The sequence below is a fragment of the Salvelinus fontinalis genome, chromosome 34 (genome assembly GCF_029448725.1).
Source record: "Salvelinus fontinalis isolate EN_2023a chromosome 34, ASM2944872v1, whole genome shotgun sequence".
NCBI classification, from domain to species: Eukaryota; Metazoa; Chordata; class Actinopteri; order Salmoniformes; family Salmonidae; genus Salvelinus; species Salvelinus fontinalis.
In genome coordinates this window covers 13,026,488-13,051,303 of record NC_074698.1, presented here as the reverse complement: position 1 = coordinate 13,051,303, position 24,816 = coordinate 13,026,488, and the positions used below count along the sequence as shown (strand labels likewise).

General features: G+C 41.9%; 3 protein-coding genes across 16 annotated transcripts; 1 reads left to right on the top strand and 2 right to left on the bottom strand.

Annotated features, from left to right (window-relative positions):
- Positions 1-3,805: 3,805 nt before the first annotated feature.
- LOC129833169 (60S ribosomal protein L23) lies at positions 3,806-6,801 on the top strand. The gene is made up of 5 exons (XM_055897530.1): positions 3,806-3,909; positions 5,038-5,121; positions 5,411-5,539; positions 5,770-5,883; positions 6,672-6,801. Exons 1-5 carry the CDS (start codon positions 3,897-3,899, stop codon positions 6,752-6,754), a joined length of 423 nt encoding a protein of 140 aa, XP_055753505.1. The 5' UTR covers positions 3,806-3,896; the 3' UTR covers positions 6,755-6,801.
- Positions 6,802-6,918: 117 nt separating this feature from the next.
- On the bottom strand, positions 6,919-12,304 carry LOC129833163 (von Willebrand factor C domain-containing protein 2-like). 5 transcript variants are annotated; one of them, XR_008756046.1, is made up of 5 exons: positions 11,713-12,304; positions 11,121-11,250; positions 8,427-8,680; positions 7,650-7,703; positions 6,919-7,566 (listed from the first exon to the last, which is right to left on the bottom strand). XR_008756046.1 is itself a non-coding variant. In XM_055897517.1 (4 exons), the coding sequence occupies exons 1-3, from the start codon at positions 12,181-12,183 to the stop codon at positions 8,439-8,441; spliced, it is 843 nt and encodes a 280-aa protein (XP_055753492.1). In that variant the 5' UTR covers positions 12,184-12,304; the 3' UTR covers positions 6,919-7,703; positions 8,427-8,438. The 5 variants fall into 5 exon arrangements, 3 of the variants coding, with proteins under 3 accessions (XP_055753492.1, XP_055753493.1, XP_055753491.1); XR_008756045.1 differs by having other exon boundaries at positions 7,650-8,680; XM_055897517.1 differs by having other exon boundaries at positions 6,919-7,703.
- Positions 12,305-12,385: 81 nt separating this feature from the next.
- On the bottom strand, positions 12,386-20,536 carry LOC129833155 (SWI/SNF-related matrix-associated actin-dependent regulator of chromatin subfamily E member 1-like). Of its 10 annotated transcripts, none has more exons than XM_055897496.1 (11): positions 20,442-20,536; positions 18,985-19,036; positions 16,837-16,880; positions 16,227-16,367; positions 15,354-15,446; positions 14,861-14,992; positions 14,574-14,745; positions 14,299-14,471; positions 14,120-14,221; positions 13,596-13,860; positions 12,386-13,359 (listed from the first exon to the last, which is right to left on the bottom strand). In XM_055897496.1, exons 2-11 carry the CDS (start codon positions 18,989-18,991, stop codon positions 13,139-13,141), a joined length of 1,350 nt encoding a protein of 449 aa, XP_055753471.1. In that variant the 5' UTR covers positions 18,992-19,036; positions 20,442-20,536; the 3' UTR covers positions 12,386-13,138. The 10 variants fall into 10 exon arrangements, with proteins under 10 accessions (XP_055753471.1, XP_055753473.1, XP_055753474.1 ...); XM_055897498.1 differs by having other exon boundaries at positions 15,366-15,446; XM_055897499.1 differs by having other exon boundaries at positions 16,263-16,367.
- Between the last annotated feature and the right edge of the window lie 4,280 nt (positions 20,537-24,816).

The following is a 24,816-nucleotide window of genomic DNA, read 5'->3' as shown; positions in this document are numbered from 1 at the left end:
AGTGAGAGGCAGAGCGTCAGGAAGAAAGAGTGAGAGAGAGAGAGAGAGAGAGAGAGAGAGAGAGAGAGAGAGAGAGAGAGAGAGAGAGAGAGAGAGAGAACAAACACCATTGTAAACACAACCCATTTTTATGTTAGTTTGTTTTCCATTTTGTACTGTAACTATTTGCACATCGTTACAACACTGTATATAGACATAATATAACATTTGAAATGTCTTAATTATTTTGGAACTTCTGTGAGCGTAAGGTTTACTGTTCATTTGTATTGTTTAATTCACTTCTGTTTATTATCTACTTCACTTGCTTTGGCAACGTTAACATATGTTTCTCATACCAATAAAGCCCTTAAATTGAATTGAATTGAAATTGAATTGAGAGAGAGAGAGAGAGAGAGAGAGAGAGAGAGAGAGAGAGAGAGAGAGAGAGAGAGAGAGAGAGAGAGAGAGAGGGCAGCTAGTCTCTCATTCACAGGTCTTTGTAAGATTCTGATGAATAGATAGAGAAAGCCATATGACTGGCTGCAATGAGCTATTATCGACAACAGCATTTAAATGATTGAAAAATTGCAAAGTTGATTTGGTAAAAATGATTTTAGGATGTAGACAAAAGGGAAGTAGTTGTCTTTATACAGTTGTAGATTGAGTGATAAAAAGCATTAAACAACAGATTGTCTATCCAATCAGTTTTATAAGGATAAATAAATAATAATGAAATTCTGTGTCAGTTGGCAAAACAGAAATTCCCCTTTAAATGCCCTATTTTATCCTAGGGGAAACATTAATTTAGTGTGTGAGCCTAATAAATTGATTTAGGTTATAAGTGAACACATAATGTAGCCATCTTAGTTTTTTTCCTGTGGGAGGCAGCAAAAATCAAAAATGATTCTGCATCATCTGACTGAGTTTGCATTGTGTGCATAGCTGCAGGAAGTAGGGTAATGAGGGTGCTGCAGCACCCCTTGCATTTTTTTCTTATATAAAATGAAATATATATAAATATATATGTTTTTATTTTAGAAAAATAGATTAATTCACAAAAGTAGTGCACTCAGCCTTTAATAGTCGCAAACTATTCCAGCAGCTATGGTAGACTAGGCAGTGTAGTAAGACACATGACTAATGGACAAGAGACAACACACACAGTCAGCGACTCTGGCTTGATGACTGGGATGCCCATCAAAAATAGAAACCTTGCAGATGGACCATGGAGCTAAACAATTATATAAGTAGTTTCCAGGGGTGACATTAATTCATACCAACCAACGATTCACACCCATAAGGACTGCATTTGAACCACCATAGAACCGCTATCATTCCGTTTTTATTTACTATTGAGGAAAGCATTGGCGTTATCTAGTGGCCGTCTTTGTCATCGCATGAAAGTAGTCCATGGTGACGTGGGTGAACGAAACAGTAACAAATGTATCAAGCTTCCTCTAAAAACTGCAACAATATCACCCCTGTAAACTCCTTTAATCCTTGCTAAGCATTAAGTTAGTCTTGTAGCTAGTTAAGTAAAAGCAGCATATTGTATGTTAGCAACTATTTATTATTTCTGTAATTAACTGAGCTGATGTTTATATAAACCATAACTTTCTGCAAGATGCTAGCTAGCTAGTCTGTCTAGCAAGTAACTATCTGTTTTGATTAATGTTCGCGTAGCTCCATCATGGAGTTTGTATTGTAATTATGTTTAAGGAAAGCATTGTTTTTTCTCTGTAATGTTTTCACAGTTCACAAATTTGACAGTTCGCAAACTTTTGTGGATTTGATTGGGTTTAGCTGACTGTCTAACTGTTAAGAAACACAGTGAGGACAGCAGGTATATTTTTCCACAGTTTCACAACTGCTAGATTTAACACAGAAATATGCCAACTTTGATTCATTATTTTTCAATTATGCTTTTAGATGCTAGTGTTAAATATGTCAACAATCCTTCCTCTGAAGGACTATTCTATGGATCACATTTCGTGAAAATCACCAAAATATTTGTTTCTCTGGGTTTTGTGAGGAATCACTATTTCACCCTAGCCAAAACCTCCCTCCTAGGTAACATACTCCACTCCCTCCATGTCACCCTCCTACATGATGTCTTCCCCAGCCTCACTCCTTTGCTACTGTTAGACTATTCCTCCAACTCCACTATCTTTTTTCCCCCTCACACAGACCACATCCTTATTCTTCCTATCAACACCTGCTATAATTATAATCCCTCTCACAAAGATAAAATCCTTGCATGAAATGGCTTCAAAGATAAGCAGGAAATATCACTTTTGCTCATAATATAGATACTTTTTGATGGCAAGTGTCTAATGAATTGTGCACCTTATGTCGACAGTAGTTCTGTTCTCTTGAATTTTGTTCTCAACAAAGATAAGCTTCGCCTTTTCCCGTCTGTCTTCACCAATGATGTACACTACATGACTAAAAGTATGTGTACACCTGCTCGTCGACACATCTCATTCCAAAATCATGGGCATTAATATGGATTTTGTACCCCTTTTGCTGCTATTACAGCCTCCACTTTTCTGAGAAGGCTTTCCCTTATATGTTGGAACATTCCTGCAGGGATTTGCTTTCATTCAGACACAAGAGCATTAGTGAGGTCGGGCACTGAGGTTGGGCGATTAGGCCTGGCTGCAGTCGGCGTTCCAATTCATCCCAAAGGTGTTCAATGGGGTTGAGGTTATGGCTCTGTGCAGGCCAGTCAAGTTCTTTCACACCGATCTCGACAAACCATTTCTGTATGGACCTCGCTTTGTGCACGGAGGCATTGTCATGATGAAACAGGAAAGGGCCTTCCCCAAACTTTACAGTTGGCACTGCATTGGGGCAGGTAGCGTTCTCCTGGCATCCACCAAACCCAGATTCGTCCGTTGGACTGCCAGATGGTGAAGCATGATTCATCACTCCAGAGAATATGTATCGACTGCTCTAGAGTCCAATCAAATCAAATTGTATTTGTCACATGCGCTGAATAAACATGCATTAATCGAGGTCTGACAGCACTGCATCTTTTTTGTTATTTTGACCAGTTGTCAGTTTCTACAAATAAATGCCCTAAATGACATTATTTTTATTTGGAATTTGGGAGAAATGTTGTCAGTAGTTTATAGAATAAAACAAACATTTTAATTTTACCCAAACACATACCTATAAATAGTAAAACCAGAGAAACTGCTAATTTTGCAGTATATAGTGTATATAAACCCTGGATTGCTAATTCTATGTAATGGCCATTGAGAGGCTTTGAAGCCATATTGGCACTTACTAGTAGGCGCAGTCCTCCAGGAATTAATGGAATTCTACAGTATTTCAATTAAATGTTTCAAGGACAAAATTGCATTTATTTAAGTATTTACATGTTTTCAAGTAAAATGTTTTTATATATTTTTTTATGTTTAGATCACTTAATGTAATGTAAAAGTATGCATTAAGGTGTCTGTAAAATGTCAAAAACTAATGTAGACATAAACAAATGCTTTTATATAGCTCCCCCAAAAATATATATATATATTTTTTTTACAATTGACGAGTATCAAGGTGGCTTCAATACAGCGTCCCCTGTTAGTCATTCAGGGTTTATCCAGACACTTGGTCTTCACTCACCTCATTTTTTCTTTACTGTTTTCAATGTTCCACGTGTGACCCCTGCCATTCATGACTGGACAATTAGTAAATAATTGCACATGAAGTTGCACAATGTTTACTTTGTTTTAATTTTGAAAGCAGAGACGCTCTGGTAGTTGTTTATGACCGCCACCTGTAAGCTGTTGTGCCCAACACCAGAGGGCGATATAGGCTTAATCGACCGGACGTAAAATGTGTGTGGTATGTCTGCGGAACTTTATATCCCATGATTCCTGTTTCCGTCTTCCTCTTTCCCTTTTGCAGCAATGTCTAAGAGAGGTAAGAGACTTGTTAAGAAAAATCCACATTCATCTACCCGTTTGCAGAATGTCTAAAATAGGAACATAATGTTATTTGGATAATGGACGTTTTATGAATACTTGTCATTCATATTGGCTTGAAAATGTGAAGGACTGAGCATCATTCAGAGGGATGATTTTAGGCGCTTGTTACGGAAGCCATTTTTGGTGTCATTTAGCTGATTAGCTTTTGGCGTGTTAGCTAAAATACATGAATTGGTGAGTGTGTTTTCTAATCACTCTCACGTATAAGCACAGTTGCCATTCCAGTACAATGTCCAACAAATGAGTGGCAGGTGAACACATTTTTGAGTGGTGTTACAGCTGGTGCGTGGTAGCATAGCGTCTCTGACTAAAAACAAGGCATGACTGCGAATCATGGACACCGCTGAAGCACCAGGCTAACTAGCTACGTGTGCAGTGTTCGCAATGATTTCCCCGCCTAGCCAAGTTGAGCCACGGTGTATTGTTTTAACTTTAGAAAGGGGGACTCTAACTACAAAACATTTAACCAAAGGCACTGATTTCATCTGTGATTGAACGTTATTTTCCTTGCCAACTAGCTAGTTTCCTCCAACTGTTCTTCCAGGCCATGCAAGTAATTGCTAACTAGCTAGCTATCACCTTACATCAGCCTACTAACAACACATTGGCCAATTGCTTTGCAAGCTACCCTGGTTAGGCGCATTAGACAAGGGGTAGAACTGTCAACATAGGCTGTCTTTTTGTAGTACAAACAGTAATGTTAACCAGTGTTAAGTCACTTCTAATCTTGAGGCCTTATGCGTTGGTTGTATGGTGACTTTACCATGCCTCCAACAGTGCTGTGGCTGCGTGTTCTTGGCAGTAGTGTAAATCTGAAAAGAAAATGACAAAATGTGAAGTTGAAACCCTTTCAAAAAGCACTTGCTTTGTCTGATCAGTAGTTGGGTGAGTTGTCGAAGAAGGGTATAGTAAACATCACTGGTGGGTGAGATGGCAGTCACCTATACTGAACAATCTCAATCCGTGATGGAACAACTTGGATAATATTTGCTTGATTTAAGCAGTGTGCTTTGTCTGTGCACTATGCAAAGTTTACTTAAATGGAATCTCTTCTCTTGTTCAGGACGTGGTGGGTCATCTGGGGCGAAGTTTCGCATCTCGCTGGGTCTCCCAGTGGGTGCTGTCATCAACTGCGCTGACAACACAGGTATGTTACATTCAGATCTGTTAGAATATATACCTTCAAAAAGCACTTGCTTTGTCTGGTCAATAGCTTGGCAAGTTGACGAAAGGGTATAGAAAGATCATCACTGTGGGTGAGATGGCAGTCTCATTTTGGCTGAGCAATCTCAATCAGTGATGAAACATGTCATGTAGTTCAACCTTGTCTTGTCTTGAAATGGCCTACAAGGATCTGTACCTTGAATCAAGCCTGGGCAGTGGAGCCATCTCCATCCTGTCATATATTAACCATCTTCTTCCCCCTTTCTCACCAGGTGCCAAGAACCTGTACATCATCTCTGTCAAGGGCATCAAGGGACGTCTGAACCGTCTGCCTGCTGCTGGTGTGGGTGACATGGTCATGGCCACTGTCAAGAAAGGCAAACCAGAACTCAGAAAAAAGGGTGAGTGTTCTGCATTATGTATTCAATTACTAGAATAGGATGAACTGGGACTAGCTAATCAAGCGATTATGGCGGTTGGCATAGTAATTTGACTGGTCTTTAAAATTACTTGTAGTTTTCACCACAATAGTAGTCCCAGACCAATCGTTTAACTGACTGGTGAAAATCAACAGTGTAGCGATGTGAGTTGTCAGGTAGCTAGATTCTGAAAGTCTTCCTCTTTCCCACAGTGCATCCTGCGGTTGTGATACGGCAGCGGAAGTCGTATCGGCGAAAGGATGGCGTGTTTCTCTACTTTGAAGACAATGCAGGGGTCATAGTGAATGTCAAAGGAGAAATGAAAGGTGAGTTGGGATTTTGAGTCTTTGGTCCCCCAGCCCATCATGAAGGTTCTTCATAAGGATGTTTGGCTGGGCTTCTTTGAGTGCTTTTCCAATTTTGGATGTGGATTTTGAGTAGTACATTTTATTTTCTAATACTCTGTTGCGAAATATAAATGACACCCCTTCAAAAAGCACTTGCTTTGTCTGGTCAGTAGCTCGGTGAGTTGTCGAAGAAGGGTATAGTAAGATCATCACTGTGGGTGAGATGGCAGTCTCATTTTGGCTGACCAATCTCAATCAGTGATGAAACATTTGTGTTCACTGGATAGTGGTCATCCTTTGAATACATTTAGATATAGTGAAATAATGGAGGCAGTGTGATTCACTACCTTTCTACTGGAAGTGTGTACATCCTCACTCAGTCATTTATTTAAAAACATTGGATTGGTATGCACACCTGTCCATTCCTTTCAAGTTCACTTGGGTAGACTACATGTCATATTTTGATGTTACAATGCCAAGTGGGGTTATTTTGTAGGTAACGCTATAGAAATTGACCTGGAAACAGTAGTGATTTGTTTGTCAGCAACCAAAGTAAAGTGTGGATCTTCAAATCAAGACGGTGCAGTCAAATTGAGTATTTAGTTTTCTTGTGGATGCATGAGCTCCATAACTATGTTTTTGTTCACATTGTAAGTGGCAGGTCTACAAGGAGTGAAATGTTACTACACTGATGCAAGGCCAAAAGCATCTTGTTCACTATTTTATCTCATTTTTGTTGTGGGCTAAATTTGTCTTCTGTGTTACAGGTTCGGCCATCACAGGACCGGTGGCCAAGGAATGTGCAGACCTGTGGCCCAGGATTGCTTCAAATGCTGGCAGCATAGCATGATCCTTGACCCTGGCTTGTTGTTTTCAATAAAAACCGTTGTAAAGTCAGTGTCCTGTTTGCAAGATCCCAAGGCAGTGTCAAACTACACAGTATCTACTGTATACATCTGTTTAGTCTCACTCGGTCTAAGAACAAGAGCACATTCAACAATATTGACACAGCTATTCTTTTTTGACCTTTTATTTATCTAGGCAAGTCGGTTAAAGAACAAATTCGTATTTTACAAATGACTGCCTACCCTCCCCTAGCGACACTGCGCAAATTGTGCGCTGCGCTATGGGACTCCCGGTCACGGCTGGTTGTGATACCGCCCGTGATTGAACCATGGTCTGTAGTGGCGCATCTAGCACTGAGATGCAGTCTCTTAGACTGCTGTGCAATTCGGGAGCCCAAAAAATTGTCAGATGGAGCCAGTGAATTGTGGTTCGAGTCAGGATATATTTGATAACTTGTTAATGGATGACTAAATTATGGATAGCAGAGGTAAATTTATCTAAACGGCTGAAAATACAAATCCATATTGCAGGGGGTTGCACATCTAATAGCCTAAATTAAGTTTTCGTTGAGGGATATGAAGAAGGCCCGCACAAAAACAAATTGTATTTAATAATGAGATGGGTACGTGTAGTACCGGAAAATAATATATATTTACAAAGTTACCACGTGGGTAAACATAGAAGGCAAGACAAAAGTGACATTCATGTCAGAGTCCCGAGATCCGATAGAATCCTTGTCCAGGGAAAAGTGTAGGGTGGGGTAGGAGCCCTGGTCCTGTAGTGCCACAGCCACTTCATGTTTTTGATTTAACTAACCTGGAAGACAAGGTGTGTTGAATTTAGGCAATCACTGAACTAATCAATTGGTCATGTGGTGCCTAGTTGGAACAATACCCTACCGTACTTGTGGAACTCCAGGAACAAGGTTACCTATCCCTGGTGTAGTAGCTTGCCTGCAAGTATAAGGATGGGACATTGTCATTCAACTGGGTCCGTATCAAGCGTCTCTGTAGGAGTGTTGATCTGGGGTCAGGGCCCTTATCCATGTAATCTTGTATTCGTTGTAATCTATTACAAGGCGAAACTGATCCTAAATTGTCACTTGAATCTGAGACGCTTGATACATACGGTTCCTGATTATTTGATATGTCCATCAAAGGTACACATCATAGAACTACAAGTCAATTTATATACAGAAAAAGGAACATTTCCATTTCAGCATTAGAACCGTTCTGAGCTGGATATCAATGTTAGTAAAGAAACAACAGTAGTCAAAGAGAAGTATACAGAGCAATGTTAATGTGCACTAGTGTAAACCTGAGATTAATGAAAGGGTGGATGTTGCAACCATCTCTACCCCTAAGTGTCCACTTACACCAGCCCTTTGATGACAAGACCAGACTACTGTAAGTGAAGGAAAATGGAGACAAATTAATTTCACGGGACTATATGTTATAGTTGTGTATTGTCTTGAATGTGCACCATATATTGTCCCTGTGTGCAAAGTTTTACATAATGTTGCACAAACACTACTAGCTAGTAATGTTATTGTGGTTGTATAATGTGTAGTAGGTCATCCCTGGCCCTAAGCCCTATGCAGACTGCACTCAGCAGGGCACGGAAATCAACCTGCCCCATCGTTTCCCCTTGGCGCACTATTACCCTCTCACACCCACCCTCCTGCCTGCTCATGGGATCCAGTCCAGCCTGGGGCGGAAGTCCCTGTCCATCTGCTTGGTTTCGTCTTCCCCAGGGGGCTCAGAGGGGCTGGGGTTGAGATCGGGGTCCGGCAGCGGGCGCTGCTCGCAGGTGGCATGGGGGTGCATCTGCCAGGTGCCGTCCCGGTAGGTGCAGTAACACACAGTCTGCTTGCCTATCTCTACTCGCTCCCCTGCCGAGATCACTCTGTCGCCCACAAAACAATTGGGCCCTGTAGGCAGGATGCAGAAAAATGATGTACAATAAATAGATGTTATATCAGATGTCACCATAAATGTGAATTGCATACGTTTTTGACAGTTAATTGTGTACGTAAAGTGCTCTTTTTATCAGCATTGCAATGAGAAACTTCTGTAGTCTTATTAAAATCATCCTACTGTCATTTGCAGCACCAATATGCTATACTTTGTAGAGTTACTTACACATCCATAAAGGCAGACACACAGTTGTGGCCAAATAAATTGGCACCCTTGTACTTTTCTTAAATAATTCCCTACACAAGAAATGCCTATTGAACTTTGCAAAAATCCACTTAAACAAGCCTAAATTCTGGGGAAAATGTTCTGTGGACCAATACAATACAAATCAGCACTATCTTTACTGGTGACCAAATTAAGCATTCAAAGAAAGACCCTTCCTGCTATCAAATATGGGGGAGTTTCAAAAATGTGTGGGATTGCTTTGCTGCCTCTGGTACTGGGGGCCTTGAACATGTGCAAGGCATCCTGAAATCAACAGATTATCAGTCCAATGTTACAACCCAGTGTACAGGAACTGGGTCTCTGTCGAAGGTTGTAGGTCTTCCAGCAGGACAACAAACCCAAACACGCATCAAAAAGCACCCAGGAATCATTCAAGAAGAAACACTAGACTGTTCTGGAGTGTCCAGCGTTGAGTTCAGATCTGATTCCCATCTAAAACATATGGCGAGATCTGAAAACAGCAGTTGGTTGAAGGCACCCCTCAAACATTGCAGAATTGCAGCAGTTTGCAGCTGAAGAATGGGCCAAACCTCCAGTAGAAAAGAGCTAATTGAAGGCTTCAAGAAGCGTTTGTCAGCAGTTACTGTCTCTTGGCCAAAGGCTGTGCATCCAAGTCTTAGCTCTTGGGTGCTAATAATTGAGTCCATGCCATTTGTTTTTATTTTCTCAATTAATAGAGTAAACTTAAGTTTCAAAAAACAAAATTGCTTCTTCAATGTTGAATATCCAATGTGTGGAGACCAAACTGTTTTTTTTTTAATTCCAACTTATTATAGAAGACAAAGGGAATTATTTAAGAACATGCAAGCAACATGAAACAATTTCAAAGATTTTACTGAGTTACAGTTCATATAAGGAAAACAGTGAATTGAAATAAATTAATTGGGCGCTAATCTATGAATTTCACAACTGGGAATACAGATATGCATCTGTTGGTCACAGATACATGAAAAAAGGCGGGAGAGTGGATCAGAAAACCGTTCAGTAACTGGTGTGACCACCATTTTCCTCATGCAGCGTGACACATGTCCTTCGCATAAAGTTGATCAGGCTATTGATTGTGGCCAGTGGAATGTTGTCCCACTCCTCTTCAATGAGTTTGCGAAGTAGCTGGATATTGTAGTGTTGTGTTATGTAGTGTTATTTAGTGTTGTGGTGTGTGTGGTTGTGGTTTCTTGTTGTGATGTGTGTTTTGTCCTATATTTTTATTTTATTTCAGCTCATGAAACATGGAACCAACACTTTACATGTTGTGTTTATATTTTTGTTCAGTGTACATCTGTGTTGCTTGCTCTTTGGGGTTTTAGACTGGGTTTGTGTATAAGCACTTTGTGACAACTGTTGATGTAAAAATGGCTTTATAAATAAATGTGATTGATTTACTGATTGAACTATATACGGCACACACACAAGCTGTTCCTTTACTGCCTGCTGTTGGATGGTTGGCCCCATGCCCCACTATCCCACCAGGCTGGGGGCTAGTTACTATTCCTGTGTTGGACAGAGCACTATCGAGCTGTTGGATTGCAGCCCTCTTTATCCAGTGTCTAAATTCAGTTATGTAATCTGTGCAATGCTGAATTCCATAGTTTAGTTCTAAGGATGATTGGATCCCACATCAGTGACTAAATATTTGAAATATTTCCAAAACTCCTTGGCTTGACTCTAACTAATAATTGAGCTTGATATGAATATGATGCACATATCATGTTGAACACACAGTACAGATGGTACCAGTGCAGTGGAGCAGTGATTAAAGAAACATTGAAGATATGGATTACCTTAGACTCCAACTGGGGGCAGCAGCCAACTACTGCCATCATAAACATTACATAAGAGCTGCAGCTATCTTTATAATCAATATCACACACTGTGGCAAAGCTAATTATTAATGGTTGACATCAAATCAACGTTTATTGATCGCATACACAGATGTTATAGCAGGTGCAGCGAAATGCTTGAGTTACATATTACCAGGCTTATGGATTCTGTATATTTGTGTAGTATGTTCAGGTTAAATTATACAGAACACATCTGTGTGTGTGTATGTCCACCCTATCATTATAACATCTAAACTAGTGTGGAAGAAATGGTATGTTTTGGTAGAGACCATTGGGTAGAGACCATTAATTGTGTTGGAAAGTTGTGTGTTTGTAGAAGTGAACTCACCAGTGTAGCAGACAGGACAGCAGTGGTTGGGCTCATATGTAGGGTTGACACAGTGTGGTGCAGGACAGTCAGAGATGGAACAATACACCTCCCTGTTGGGCTCGCAACGACATCTCTCACAGCGGGACAACTGAAACAGCAGGTTAGACACACCTTTTGACATTTTCTACCACACTCACTTTCTCTCTAAAGCTAAACTCCGTGTTCTCCTGTCATTTGGAAGGAAGCATAATACTTGAGAAACCTATGAAGCATGCGTCAATGTAATACCTGAATACTGTTTTCAATTCTAAAGAGATCATATGAATGTCACATCATGCCATCTTAACTGCTGACCCCCACATGACCCCTTGTTGATGGAGAGTACTGTTATGATTATACTTGACAATAGGCCTACATCTCTCATGCAATAGAGGATAAATAACCAATGTCCCCATCAGGCTAGACACAAAAAACACTGCTTTGACATTGAGTATAATACAGTATAATAAATCAATTCCAAGATCCAACCTTAACCTTGGATAATGTACACAGTCACTTAAAGTAGATGGAACATATTTTGAGTTATGTTTCTTTAAAAAACAAATCTCACCCTGAATTCCTCGAATATTCTGTACATTTTGCCACCATATACACACACTTTGCTAACTGCCTCACACACTGGACAGCAGGATTTGTATTTAATCCGTGTACATCGAGGATGAATGCGAGGACACTTGGGTCGTATGCACACGGGTCCGTCTTCAGTGCAGGTGCACGGACAAGCAGATGGACTGGGATAGTACACCTCCCCGATGCTATACACAAATCCGTGGTCGTCTATGCACCACTTGCCCCGGTAATCCCCAAACTCGTACTCCGAGTCAGTATTGGTTGAGTATTCCGTCAATGTTTTGGGGATCGGGTAGAGGAGCGCGACGTAGAGGCAAAGCGCGCGGCTGTTCATCATTCCTGATATCGACACTGACCGTCTGGTGTTCTCTCGTCCTCTTTTAAAGAGGTGTGACGACGCATGGACGGCAGACAAGGCGATGAGGCAAGAAAAGTAGGCATGCAACCACATTCACCAATGGTCAACAAGATGTTACTTACAGTAGTAGTCCAAAAGTCAGACATTTAAAAAATTGAAATAATTAAGGTTTGATAATATATTGTCGAGTCATCAAAACTACAATGCTGAGTTATTATTTCTGACTAGGCAGTCTAAGCAATCAGTAAGCCTATATCTAGAGAAACCCAATAAAACATTTGAAATAAGCCACTGGTCCTAAAGACAGAAATTACTTTTATTTGGGCAAGAGGCTTGACAGTACAAAAAAGATGCAAATCGCAGAGGCATACTAAAATCATTCAAATTCAAGTAAAAACAGTCATTTGAAAGGTTGAGGTTTTATCTGAGGTTCATGACCATTTCTCTAGTTGTGATACACAGCAACATGGTTTGACACAGCTGTGCAGTTGCAAACAGCTCATGTAAAACAGTTCACAATCATCCATTTGCTGTGATATAATAGGTGATATTCAAGGACTGGCCATTTCAAAAGAACTCTGAATTTTATCCATCACTAACAGTCCACACCATATTGATTACTAACTAAAAGTTAGATAAAAATAGGCAACAAAAATAGCATGTAAAAATAGTTGTCAATTGGGTATGGAATAAATTAGGCCAAGGCCCTTCCCTGTTCTATCAACGCCAATAGCAAATAGCTAAAGAGGAACTGTTGGCTTGTGGTATGAATCCAGAGGTCCATTGCAAGATCAATAGAAATGTCAAACACACAAACCGAGTGTGGGGATGGTGGAAGAACATCACAGGGTCATATTTAAAAGGGCACAGGGTTGCACGACATCGCAAATAACATACAGAATGTACAAAATTATGGACATCTCTACCCATGAAATCACTTCTGTACATGCCAATATTTTTGATATGCAGCACTGTGCCCACAAAACATGGCCCTAGTCTATAGGTTAGAGGGTGTGCTCAGAGAGAGGTGTGCCCTTCAACAGAGAAGTTATTGGGAGGGCTGGCTGGCTGGGCGTTCCTCTGGGGCAGGCTCAGCTGAAGCAGGGGGGTCTGCAGGGGGTCCGGTGCTGCTTTCGGATGGGGCGGTGCTGTCACTGGTGCCCTCGTCCGTGACGCTCTCCACCGGCGGGCCCTGCTGCTTCTCTGCAGCAGGTGTGCCCTCCTCAGCCTCAGGCTGGGTCTCAGATGTATCTGATGCAGGAGTCTCTTCTGGAGGAGGAAAGTGTGTAGGTCAGGTGTCTGTGTAGATTGTAATGATCATTGATCACAATGCTCAGTCTGAATGCCACAACGGATAACATGTTACTGCAATAAAAGCACTACTTGTATCAGGCTTTTTCTTACTCCAAAGAGCAAGTTACTGAAATAACAATAGAGAAAATGCTTTAACCATAACGCCCCCCCCCATCTGTAGTTAGTGTTAGTGAGATGTTGGTATGACTGACCTGTCTCCATAGGGGTTGGCTTGTCCTGGTCCTCCTTGGTCTCTGCGGTTGGTGGGGTGGTGTTGTTCTGTTCAGTGATGGGCAGGGTAGATGAAGGGGAGGCTGCTGCTGCCTGCTGCTGCTCTTGCTGTTCCTGGGCAGCCTTCTCTGCCTGCTCCGCCGCTTCCTTCTCCCTCTCCTCCGCCCGCCGCCTAGCAGCTTCCTCTGCCGCAGCAATCTCTACTGCCAGCTTCTCCATGTCTACCTCCACCTTCTGACCGCACAGCTGCACACAGACAAACACATCTAGTTTTAGACACTGCAGCTTTGAGCAGTTACGACAAATCAGACTTTTGTACAACACACCAGGGCTACAAAGACAAACTTGAACAGCTACGGAGTGGCACAGAATACAAACCTATCACAGCACGGCTGCTGATAAAAGTAAACAAACTTCACTGGGACAAAAAAGACACAGGCTATCAGCTGTTGCACTTTGTATGAGGTGATTCTCACGTTGGACACTGTGGGGTGGGGGCACATACCCGTTTGAGCTCACTGTTGAAGGAGTCTGTAGTCTCCAGGAACCTCCTCTTCTTGTCCTGGTGCCGGTCCTCTATTTGCAGCAGCTCTGCTTCCAGCTTCCTCTGTGGAAAGGAACAGTGTCAAAACAGACTATTGTGTGATTACAGTCCAGTGTGTGTTTTCCACTAGCTTTACTTACCTGGTGCACCATGAGGGACTGGACCTGGCGCTTGAGGACTTGCATGCGTGCAGTGGTGACGACAGAGCGCACATCTGGCACCACAATCTCACTGAGGATGTCACTGATGAGCCGGTGGTTCCTCTGGAAGCGAGCGGTGGCCGTGTGCTTCATGGAGAACCCATCATCATAGTCTACGGAAAGGATACACAAAAACGTTGGCTTTCAATACACACAATATGGATGAACAGAAAAAGGTACAGGAGATACAGAATTTCTAGTCCCCGGGCCATTACCATCTGGGTCTTCAGCAGGCTGGATGCTCATGTAAGGTTCTCCCTTCTCAACGCGCGTCTGCCGCTGTCTGCTCTCCTCCTCCAGAGCCGCCTCTGCACGGTTCTTGGCGTTGATGTAGGCCAGGTAAGCCGGTGAGTTGTGGTAGGCCTTCAGGGAGTCGTTGTACTCAATCTATAGAGAGAGGCAGTAGTTATAAAATCTCAGTGAAAGGACTGGACTTATTTACCCAAGGCAAAATAGCTATGGCATTGTAAAACTGCAGCTCCCAACTGCAAACTGTCCTCACCTTTTCCGCTTCATATTCATTCAAGTAGTCCTGCTTCTCCTCTTCAGTGAGGTCCCTCCACATGCCACCAATAATCTTTCCAATCTCCCATAACTTCAGATCTGGATTGGAGGCTTTGACTTGGTCCCAGACCTGGCAAAAAGGAGGCACCGTGGTCAAAACAGAGCAGCAACTAAACCGGAAAATGTATATAAATACACAAGAGGAAGAAAGAGGGAGAGAAAGATTTGATTTGGAGGAGACAAAGGGAAAGCAAGCACAACAGGTCACACAGAAACAAGGACAGACAGAATCAACAATGAAGACAGGTGTTGAAGAGGAGTGGATCCGGATGGTGGGGTAACTCAGCTGTCTCCGACCTCCAATCCAGAGGGGTTAAGATGTGAGGAACATACCACCAGGGGTCATCAACAGTGGGGTCCACGGCCATCCAGACGGTTAGCTGGGTGACCCCCTGTACAAGCAGTAAAAGTAGACACCGTGGGTGTCTTACCTTCCTGCTTACCTTCCGGCTGTACCGCATGTAGGGCATCAGCGGCTTGTCTGGTGGTTTGGGCGGCTTGGGAACAGTGATTCCTGAGGAATTCTGGGAAAGAGAGCCAAAGAAAAGAAAAGATCAACAGGTCAAACCAATGGACATATTTATTACCGAAAACACTTACATAACACTTATGTACTACTATGAAAAAGGGGCAGGGCCACAACTGAATATGACACAATCTGCTTTAAGTGGAGCTCTTAAGGAGACTCATTCCAAAATGTTGTACCTTATTTTTGGGATAGTGTTTCATGCATAGCTGGTATGTAGAGGACACATTATTGCCCTCTCAGTGTTAAGGGCTATAATTCAAATTAATACTGCTACCAGTATTGGCTGCCTTGTGATTAAAACACAAACCAGTATGAACCTCTGACATGCCAAGTCATGAGCCTTGGATGGACGGGGCAACATGCTGCTGCTCCCTAGCAGGCTGTACAAGCAGGGGAGGGGAATGTCAGAGGGGCAACTGCTCTAACATTAAATGCTTTTGCATCAAGGAGTGGGACAAGATGAGGGGAGCTGGTGACACTTCTAACAAACAATCACATGTGGTTGGTGGGTCATCAAGCGGAGCATCAAATCAGTTGGGGTAAGATGATCGTGACTGTTTTACAGAATATTATAGGAGGACTTTGGGGCAATCACTGACCTCACTTGACCACGACCAGCAGCTGTTTTTGTTGTACCATTTATCCCCCCCAAAAAGTATCCTTTCCTGCATGTTGAATATATATATATTTTTCCCACCCTTCTATTCTTGTAACAAACACTCATTCCCTTTTCTCCAAATTATAATTTTCTCACTCAGGGAATAGCCAGCCTTACTCCTTGGGCTGTAGCCCTGGATGGCATTGGTCCTACCATTACCCTGTTGTTGCTGCCGGTATTCCCTCCCAGCCTGTAGTTGTTGTAGGCCAGATGGCTGTATGGGTTGTACCCCACAAACCCAGGGGTGTTGGGCACTTGCTGATGGAGACAAATGAGACAAAACACAAATGAGAAATGACACAAACAAGGGGGAGGGACCAAAAAAAATGAAAAGGAGAGTTTTGGGGGTAATGATTTGCATAGCATAGTCATGCGAAAGCAGCCATTTTGAAAAGAAAAAAAAGCAGTGCATAGTCATTGGCTTGTTTCTGTCATAGGAGCATCACAAAATAAAAAGATAGCAAAGGGGGAGGTAAACAGCTGGTAACTGGCCAGTTCTACTTCAATCTATTTATGTTCAAAATGTATAGCAGCATGTGATTTAGATGAAGGGAAAATGTTTGTCTGAGCGCCACATACTTGCAAATGTATTGACAGAACATCCTGAGCTAATATGTCTGTGCGGTCCTGCAGCCCAACAGTACATTACTGAGCTCCCGTTGACTGTATAGAAGACCCACTCCCCTGGCATTGGGAGAACTGGTGTTAGATGGTGTGTGATACTTACAGTTGTGGGGGCTGGGGTGGGGGGAGGTGCATATGATGGCCTTTCTGTGTAAAATAAATGTGAAGACAAAGTTTAGACATACAAAACAAAAAGAGTAAATTGGACTCCCTGTATCATATAAGCTCTATAATGCAGTTAGCGTTTAACCTGTATCTAAACCTACATGTCAGTTATATTGGTCCCATGTACTCACTAATAACAGTTTTTACAATACAGGTCACAGATTTCTTTAAACTGGTGAAAATTCTCAACCCATGTCGCTTTTTAGTCTATTTGTACGCTTGAGGTGAATCCGTGCAGTATTTTCATTTGGACCACTTTCATTTTTTGGGGTTGTCATTTAGCAGACGTTCTTATTCTTAACTAGAGCGACTTACAGGAGCATTAGGGTTAAGTGCCTTGCTTAAGGGCACAGACATATTTTTCACCTAGTCGGCACAGGTATTTTAAACAGAGACTTTAATGGCCCAACGCCCTTAACCGCTAGGCTACCTGCCACTCCAATTCAAAACAAATTGACATACAGTTGAAGTCGGAAGTTTACATACACTTAGGTTGGAGTCATTAAAACTAGTTTTTCAACCACTCCACAAATTTCTTGCTTGCAAACAATAGTTTTGGCAAGTCGGTTAGGACATCTACTTTGTGCATGACACAAGTAATTTGTCCAGCAATTGTTTACAGACAGACTATTTCACTGTATCCCAATTCCAGTGGGTCAGAAGTTTACATACAGTAAGTTGACTGTGCCTTTAAACAGCTTGGAAAATTCCAGAAAATTATGTCATGGCTTTAGAAGCTTCTGATAGGCTAGTTGACATCATTTGAGTCAATTGGAGGTGTACCTGTGGATGTATTTAAAGGCCTACCTTCAAACTCAATGCCTCTTTGCTTGCCATCACAGGAAAATCAAAAGAAATCAGCCAAGACCTCAGAAAAATAATTGTAGACCTCCACAAGTCTGGTTCATCCCTGGGAGAAATTTCCAAACGCCTGAAGGTACCACGTTCATCTGTACAAACAATAGTACGCAAGTATAAACACCACGGGACCACGCAGCCGTCATACCGCTCAGAAAGGAGACGCGTTCTGTCTCCTAGAGATGAACGTACTTTGGTGTGAAAAGTGCAAATCAATCCCCGAACAACAGCAAAGGACCTTGTGAAGATGGAGGAAACAGGTACAAAAGTATCTATATCCACAGTAAAACGAGTCCTATATCGACATAACCTGAAAGGCCGCTTAGCAAGGAAGAAGCCACTGCTCCAAAACTGGCATAAAGAAGCCAGACTACGGTTTGCAACTGCACATGGGGACAAAGATAGTACCTTTGGGAGAAATGTCCCCTGGTCTGATGAAACAAAAATATAACTGTTTGGCCATAATGACCATCGTTATGTTTGGAGGAAAAAGGGGGATGCTTGCAAGCCAAAGAACCCCATCCCAACCGTGAAGCACGGGGGTGGCAGCATCATGTTGTGGGGGTGCTTTGCTGCAGGAGGGACTGGTGCACTTCACAAAAGAGATGGCATCATGAGGGAGGAAAATTGTGGATATATTGAAGCAACAGCTAAAGACATCAGTCAGGAAGTTAAAGCTTGGTCGCAAATGGGTCTTCCAAATGGACAATGACCCCAAGAATACTTCCAAAGTTTTGGCAAAATGGCTTAAGGACAAAGTCAAAGTACTGGAATTGCCATCACAAAGCCCTGACCTCAATCCCATAGAAAATTTGTGGACAGAACTGAAAAAGTGTGTGCGAGCAAGGAGGCCTACAAACCTGACTCAGTTACACCAGCTCTGTCAGGAGGAATGGGACAAAATTCACCCAATTTATTGTGGGAAGCTTGTGGAAGGCTTCCCAAAACATTTGACCCAAGTTAAACAATTTAAAGACAATACTACCAAATACTAATTGAGTGTGTGTAAACTTCTGATCCACTGGGAGTGTGATGAAAGAAATAAAAGCTTAAATAAATCACTCTATTATTCTGACATTTCACATTAAAATAAAGTGGTGATCCTAACTGACCTAAAACAGGGAATTTTTACTCTGATTAAATGTCATAAATTGTGAAAAACTGAGTATAAATGTATTTGGCTAAGGTGTATGTAAACTTCCGACTTCAACTGTAAATATCTACTTACTTGACATCTTGGCTGAGCAATTGTGGATTTCAAGCTATTCTCGTCATTGGTGCTGTAATAAAAACATTGAGCTTGTTATAGGAAAATAATAATAACAATGCCAAAAATGGCTAGTGCTGCCCAGTGCAAGAGATTGAAAGATTATGGCATCTGGGAAACAAGACAGTAGGATTCACACTGTTGTTGGCTCATTAATTCAATGTAACCAGTAGGCTGCATACAAAACATGGTGTAATTTCCTTAAAATACGAAATAAACTAATTTAAAGCACTTTCTATACTGACAGACTAGCTCTCGTACACGCAGGCAGATCCGACTCAAACTCATGGACCGGACCTAGTTTGGCGGTATAGAAAATGCAAAAAAAACGCATACATAAACGCGTATACATACGCGCATACATAAACGTTCTCCAGAACCATAGTAACATCTTTACTTTCATAAATTAAGAAAGTATAGTTTAGCTAGTCATAAACGCAGAGCCTCTAGCAAATGGGAGGAGGCTGTAGACCCCACGTTGGTTGAAACCGGCCTATCAAACTTATTTTGTTTATGTCAATTTCGTCAGGCGTTTAACACTTAGATTGATTTACTAACCAATTGCAATTAGTAATTGACTTGAGACAGATACAAATACAAGATACCAGTGTGTGAGAATCTAGCCGACAATGCTAATGTGATGACGCATGTGATGACGCAATGGTTGGAAAATGTCGAGAAGTTTAAAGCCTTTTCCATTTGAAAGGTTTTCAGCGGTTACATTCGCCCACATTTGGTTCCATGTTAGTTACAATTCCGACGCTGTGTTTTAACTTTCAGATAAAGTCAATAGCCACTCCTTCAAACCAATTTTCTAAACATATGCTGATATACCCCTTACCGTTCATATCAGTGAGAAATAAACTATACAAATACAAATTAAACACTTAGAGTATTGCACAGACGTTGTGTTTCTCCAGTTGAAGAACTACACTTCCTCCCCACTGTTGCATACACAGCCAGGTGTTCGAAGCAAGCTAGAAAGCTCATTAGCACAGGTGGCCGCTTATGTTTTCTGTCTGGCTTCCGTAAACAAGAGCTAGAGATATGGCCTTGTGGGAACACCAAAAAAAAAGGTGTAGTAATTTAACCTTTAGTTATTTCAATTACTTCTCGCTGATATGATACGTTCCTTAAGTTTCCAAAAACGTATCGCAAGCGATGCGTGTTAATGTTCAGAGCAGGCGTCGGGGCTCTTAACAAAACCTCCCCTGGTCAGGAGATATCGTTCATGGGCGCTAAAGCAGTTAGCTAGCGAACGTTAGCTAAGCCTTGCTTGCAAGTAAATGCTGATTTTATTTAGTTTGAATGTAAATACAATTCTATTCAGTTGTGAAATGATCTCCATCTGACCTTTTCAAAAAGTAAAATGCAAAACTATCGAAAGAATATACACTTGAAAATGAACTCACACCGACCTCCTTTCTTTGTTCCTTCAAAATCGCGTCTGTTATTTTTTTCTCTGGTAAATAACTGCGGATCAAAACACGATTTCGTAGAACACGCCGTCTACTGTTTCGGAGAGGAACCGCTTATTTGCAGCCAGTGAGTTAATATGCTTTGTCTTTGCTTACCGCTAGGTGGCTGCAGAACACCGCCACTGATTTTATGCAGACTGCGTTTAGGTATTGCATGGCTGCACCCCTTGGTCATGGCTTGAGCAAAGATAAAACAAAACTGATCTTGGGCCAGCTCTCCATCCCGTACCGTTATTGTTGAATTTCAAGCACAGACAGATACCTGATCCCGATTGTCCTCCCCTCCTCAAGATGTTTCAGCTCTTGTCTTTCTTACACTTCTGTGCACACATAACACATAAAAAGGGTATGTTTGAGATTCAAGCTCCATTTTAGTTATTTAGCCTTTATAAAGCCCTGTAACTTAGTAAAGTACAGTTTCAGTTCACTTGTATAACACCACCACTTCTTGACCAAATTGAGGGCGAGATGTGTGGTAGTATGTCCCCAGAGCTTCCATGTTGCTGTGAGTGACCTGGATATGTATTAGTCTTCTCCGTTTTATTCAAAGGATTGCTGCTAGAGTGCATCCCCAGAAAGAAGCAGACAGGACTGTGAGGTAAGCCCTAATAATGAAGGGGAACTTTTCTCCTGAATACCAGACATCTAGGCTAAACCTCTTGTGTGTATGTTGCCCAACACCAAGGCGCAAAATGTCCCCATGAGTGTTTACTTATGTCTTTTTACATTCTTACTGTCCTGTGAGCTTAATGAAGATGTAATATGTATGAGTGCTATATTCTGTTTCTGCTCAAGGTTTGAATGGTGCCACTTGTGTGCGTGATGAGTCTGTGGAAGAGGGTGAACTGGGTTTTGTCTCCACTTGACATTGTTGACAACAGAGACAGATGGATGCTGTCAGACGTTGAAAAATGTATATCCAATATGGAGTGTCCTTTCCCACTCCCACTTCTCCATTCTGGCTAGACTGCATTGAGAGAATGTGCTGTTCTTGCTCTGTCTGTACTTTTACAAACTGCTCCAAATGGAAACGTCCCCAAAGTAACATAGCAGAGAGCAGAATGCAACATTTTTTCAATGATTCTGTGCTTATTTTTCAAGCCAGCAGCTGCATCATTTATTTTCAGTCAATCATGAAACCACCAATATCCTTCAGGATTGTCAAGTCATTAAAACATAGCTTCATGACGAGGACATGATACCGTAGTACAATTATACTAAAATGTAGGCCTACTTGCAGTGCATAGAACTAATATGGTCCAAAGATAGCGACAAGATATGACTTGAACATAAATAGGAATGATGAATATCTCTGTCTGAGATGAATATCTCTGTTGTCTGAGGAATGCCATAGTAACCGTGAACACCAATCACCTGCACACAGACATGCATATTGAAGAATAATGAATATTCATTTCCGGGGGCACAGATGGTGTAGTAAAATAGGTTGCTAGGTAACGCTAGCTGACCAAGGCTGGGGCTCCTGCAGAGAATACATCTGATGAATGCTTATAAGATTTCTCTTTGAGAGAGAACATATACACTGAACAAAAATATAAACGCAACATGCAACAATTTCAAATATTTTACTGAGTTACAGTTCATTTAAGGAAATCAGTCAATTGAAATACATTTATTAGGCCTTAATCTATGGATTTCACATGACTGGGAATACAGATATACTTCTTAATCAAAGATATTTTTGAAAAAAGTAGGGTCATGGATCAGAAAACCAGTCAGTATCTGGTGTGACCACCACTTGCCTCGGCTCCCGAGTGGCACAGTGGTCTAAGGCACTGCATCTCAGTGCTATAGGTGTCACTACAGACCCTGGTTCGATTCCAAGCTGTATCACAACTGGCCGTGATTGGGAGTTCCATAGGGCGGTGCACAGTTGGCCCAGCGTCGTCCAGGTTTGGCTGGGGTAGGCCGTCATTGTAAATAAGAATTTGTTCTTAACTGACTTGCCTGGTTAAATAAATACAAAATAAATGCAGTGCGACACATCTCCTTCACATAGAGTTGATCAGGCTGTTGATTGTGGTCTGTGGAATGTTATCCCACTTCTCTTCAATGGCTGTGAGAAGTTGCTGGATATTGGCGGGAACTGGAACACACTGTCGTACACGTCGATCCCAAACATGCTCAATGGGTGACATGTCTGGTGAGTATGCAGGCCATGGAAGAACTGCCACATTTTCAGCTTCCAGGAATTGTGTAGAGATCCTTACGACATGGTGCTGTGCGTTATCATGCTGAAACATGAGGTGATGGTGGCGGACAATGGGCCTCAGGATCTCGTCACAATATCTCTGCATTCAAATTGCCATTGATAAAATGGAATTGTGTTCATTGTCCGTAGTTTATGCCTACTGGGACATAATCCCACCGCCACCATGGAGCACTCTGTTCACAATGTTGACATCCGCGCTCGCCCACACGACACCATACAGTGTCTGCCGTCTACCCGGGATTCATCTGCCGTCTACCGGGATTCATCCGTGAAGAGCACACTACTCAAGCGTGCCAGTGGCCATCGAAGGTGAGCATTTGCCCTCTGAAGTCGGTTACGACGCTGAACTGCAGTCAGGTCAAGACCCTGGTGAGTACGAGCATGCAGATGAGCTTCCTTTGGACAGTTTGTGCAGAACTTCTTCTGTTGTGCAAACCCATAGTTTCATAGGGTTGTCCGGGTGGCTGGTCTCAGACGATCCCACATGTGAAGAAGCCAGATGTGGAGGTCCTGTGCTGACGTGGTCTGCGGTTGTGAGGCTAGTTGGACGTATTGCTAAATTCTCTAAAACAACTTTGGAGGCTGCTTATGGCAGAGAAATTAACATTAAATTCTCTGGCAACAGCTCTGGTGGATATTCCTGCATTCAGCATGCTAATTGCACGCTCCCTCAAAACGTGAGGCATCTGTGGCATTGTGTTGTGTGACAAAATTGCACATTTTAGAGTGGCCTTTTAATGTCCCCAGCACAAGGTGCACCTGTGCAATGATCATACAGTTTAATCAGCTTCTTGATATGCCACACCTGGCAGGTGGATGGATTATATTGGCAAAGGAGAAAAACTCACTAACAGGATGTAAACACATTTGTGCGTAAAATTTGTAAAATTTGAGAAAAAAGCTTTTTGTACGTTTAGAACATTTCTGGGATCTTTTATTTCAGCTCATGAAACATGGGACCAACACTTTACATGTTGTGTTTATATTTGTGTTCAGTATATATATATAGTGGGACAAAAAAGTGTTTAGTCAGCCACCAATTGGGCAAGTTCTCCCACTTAAAAAGATGAGAGAGGCCTGTAATTTTCATCATAGGTACACTTCAACTATGACCAGTCCCTGGCGGCGTAGTGTGTTACTGATGGTAGACTTTGTTACTTTGGTCCCAGCTCTCTGCAGGTCATTCACTAGGTCCCCCCGTGTGGTTCTGGGATTTTGGCTCACCGTTCTTGTGATCATTTTGACCCCACGGGGTGAGATCTTGCATGGAGCCCCAGATCGAGGGAGATTATCAGTGGTCTTGTATGTCTTCCATTTCCTAATAATTGCTCCCACAGTTGATTTCTTCAAACCAAGCTGCTTACCTATTGCAGATTCAGTCTTCCCAGCCTGGTGCAGGTCTACAATTTTGTTTCTGGTGTCCTTTGACAGCTCTTTGGTCTTGGCCATAGTGGAGTTTGGAGTGTGACTGTTTGAGGTTGTGGACAGGTGTCTTTTATATTGATAACAAGTTCAAACAGGTGCCATTAATACAGGTAACGTGTGGAGGACAGAGGAGCCTCTTAAAGAAGAAGTTACAAGTCTGTGAGAGCCAGAAATCTTGCTTGTTTGGAGGTGACCAAATACTTATTTTCCACCATAATTTGCAAATAAATTCATTAAAAATCCTACAATGTTATTTTTTGGATTTTTTCTCATTTTGTCTATCATAGTTGAAGTGTACCTATGATGACAATTACAGGCCTCTCTCATCTTTTTAAGTGGGAGAACTTGCACAATTGGTGGCTGACTAAATACTTTTTTGCCCCACTGTATATATATATATATATATATATATATATATATATATATATATATATATATATATATATATATATATATATATATATATCTTTAGGCATAGTGGTATTATCATACAGAAACAGTACATGTATGATATTGTGTTTAGACAGACTTCAGCCACCCAAACCATGGACGGCCTCTCTGCTACCGTCCAGCAAGCGGTACCAGAGAATCGGGTCTTGGACCAACAGGCTCAGAGACAGCTTCTACAGTGCCTTCGGAAAGTATTCAGACCCCTTG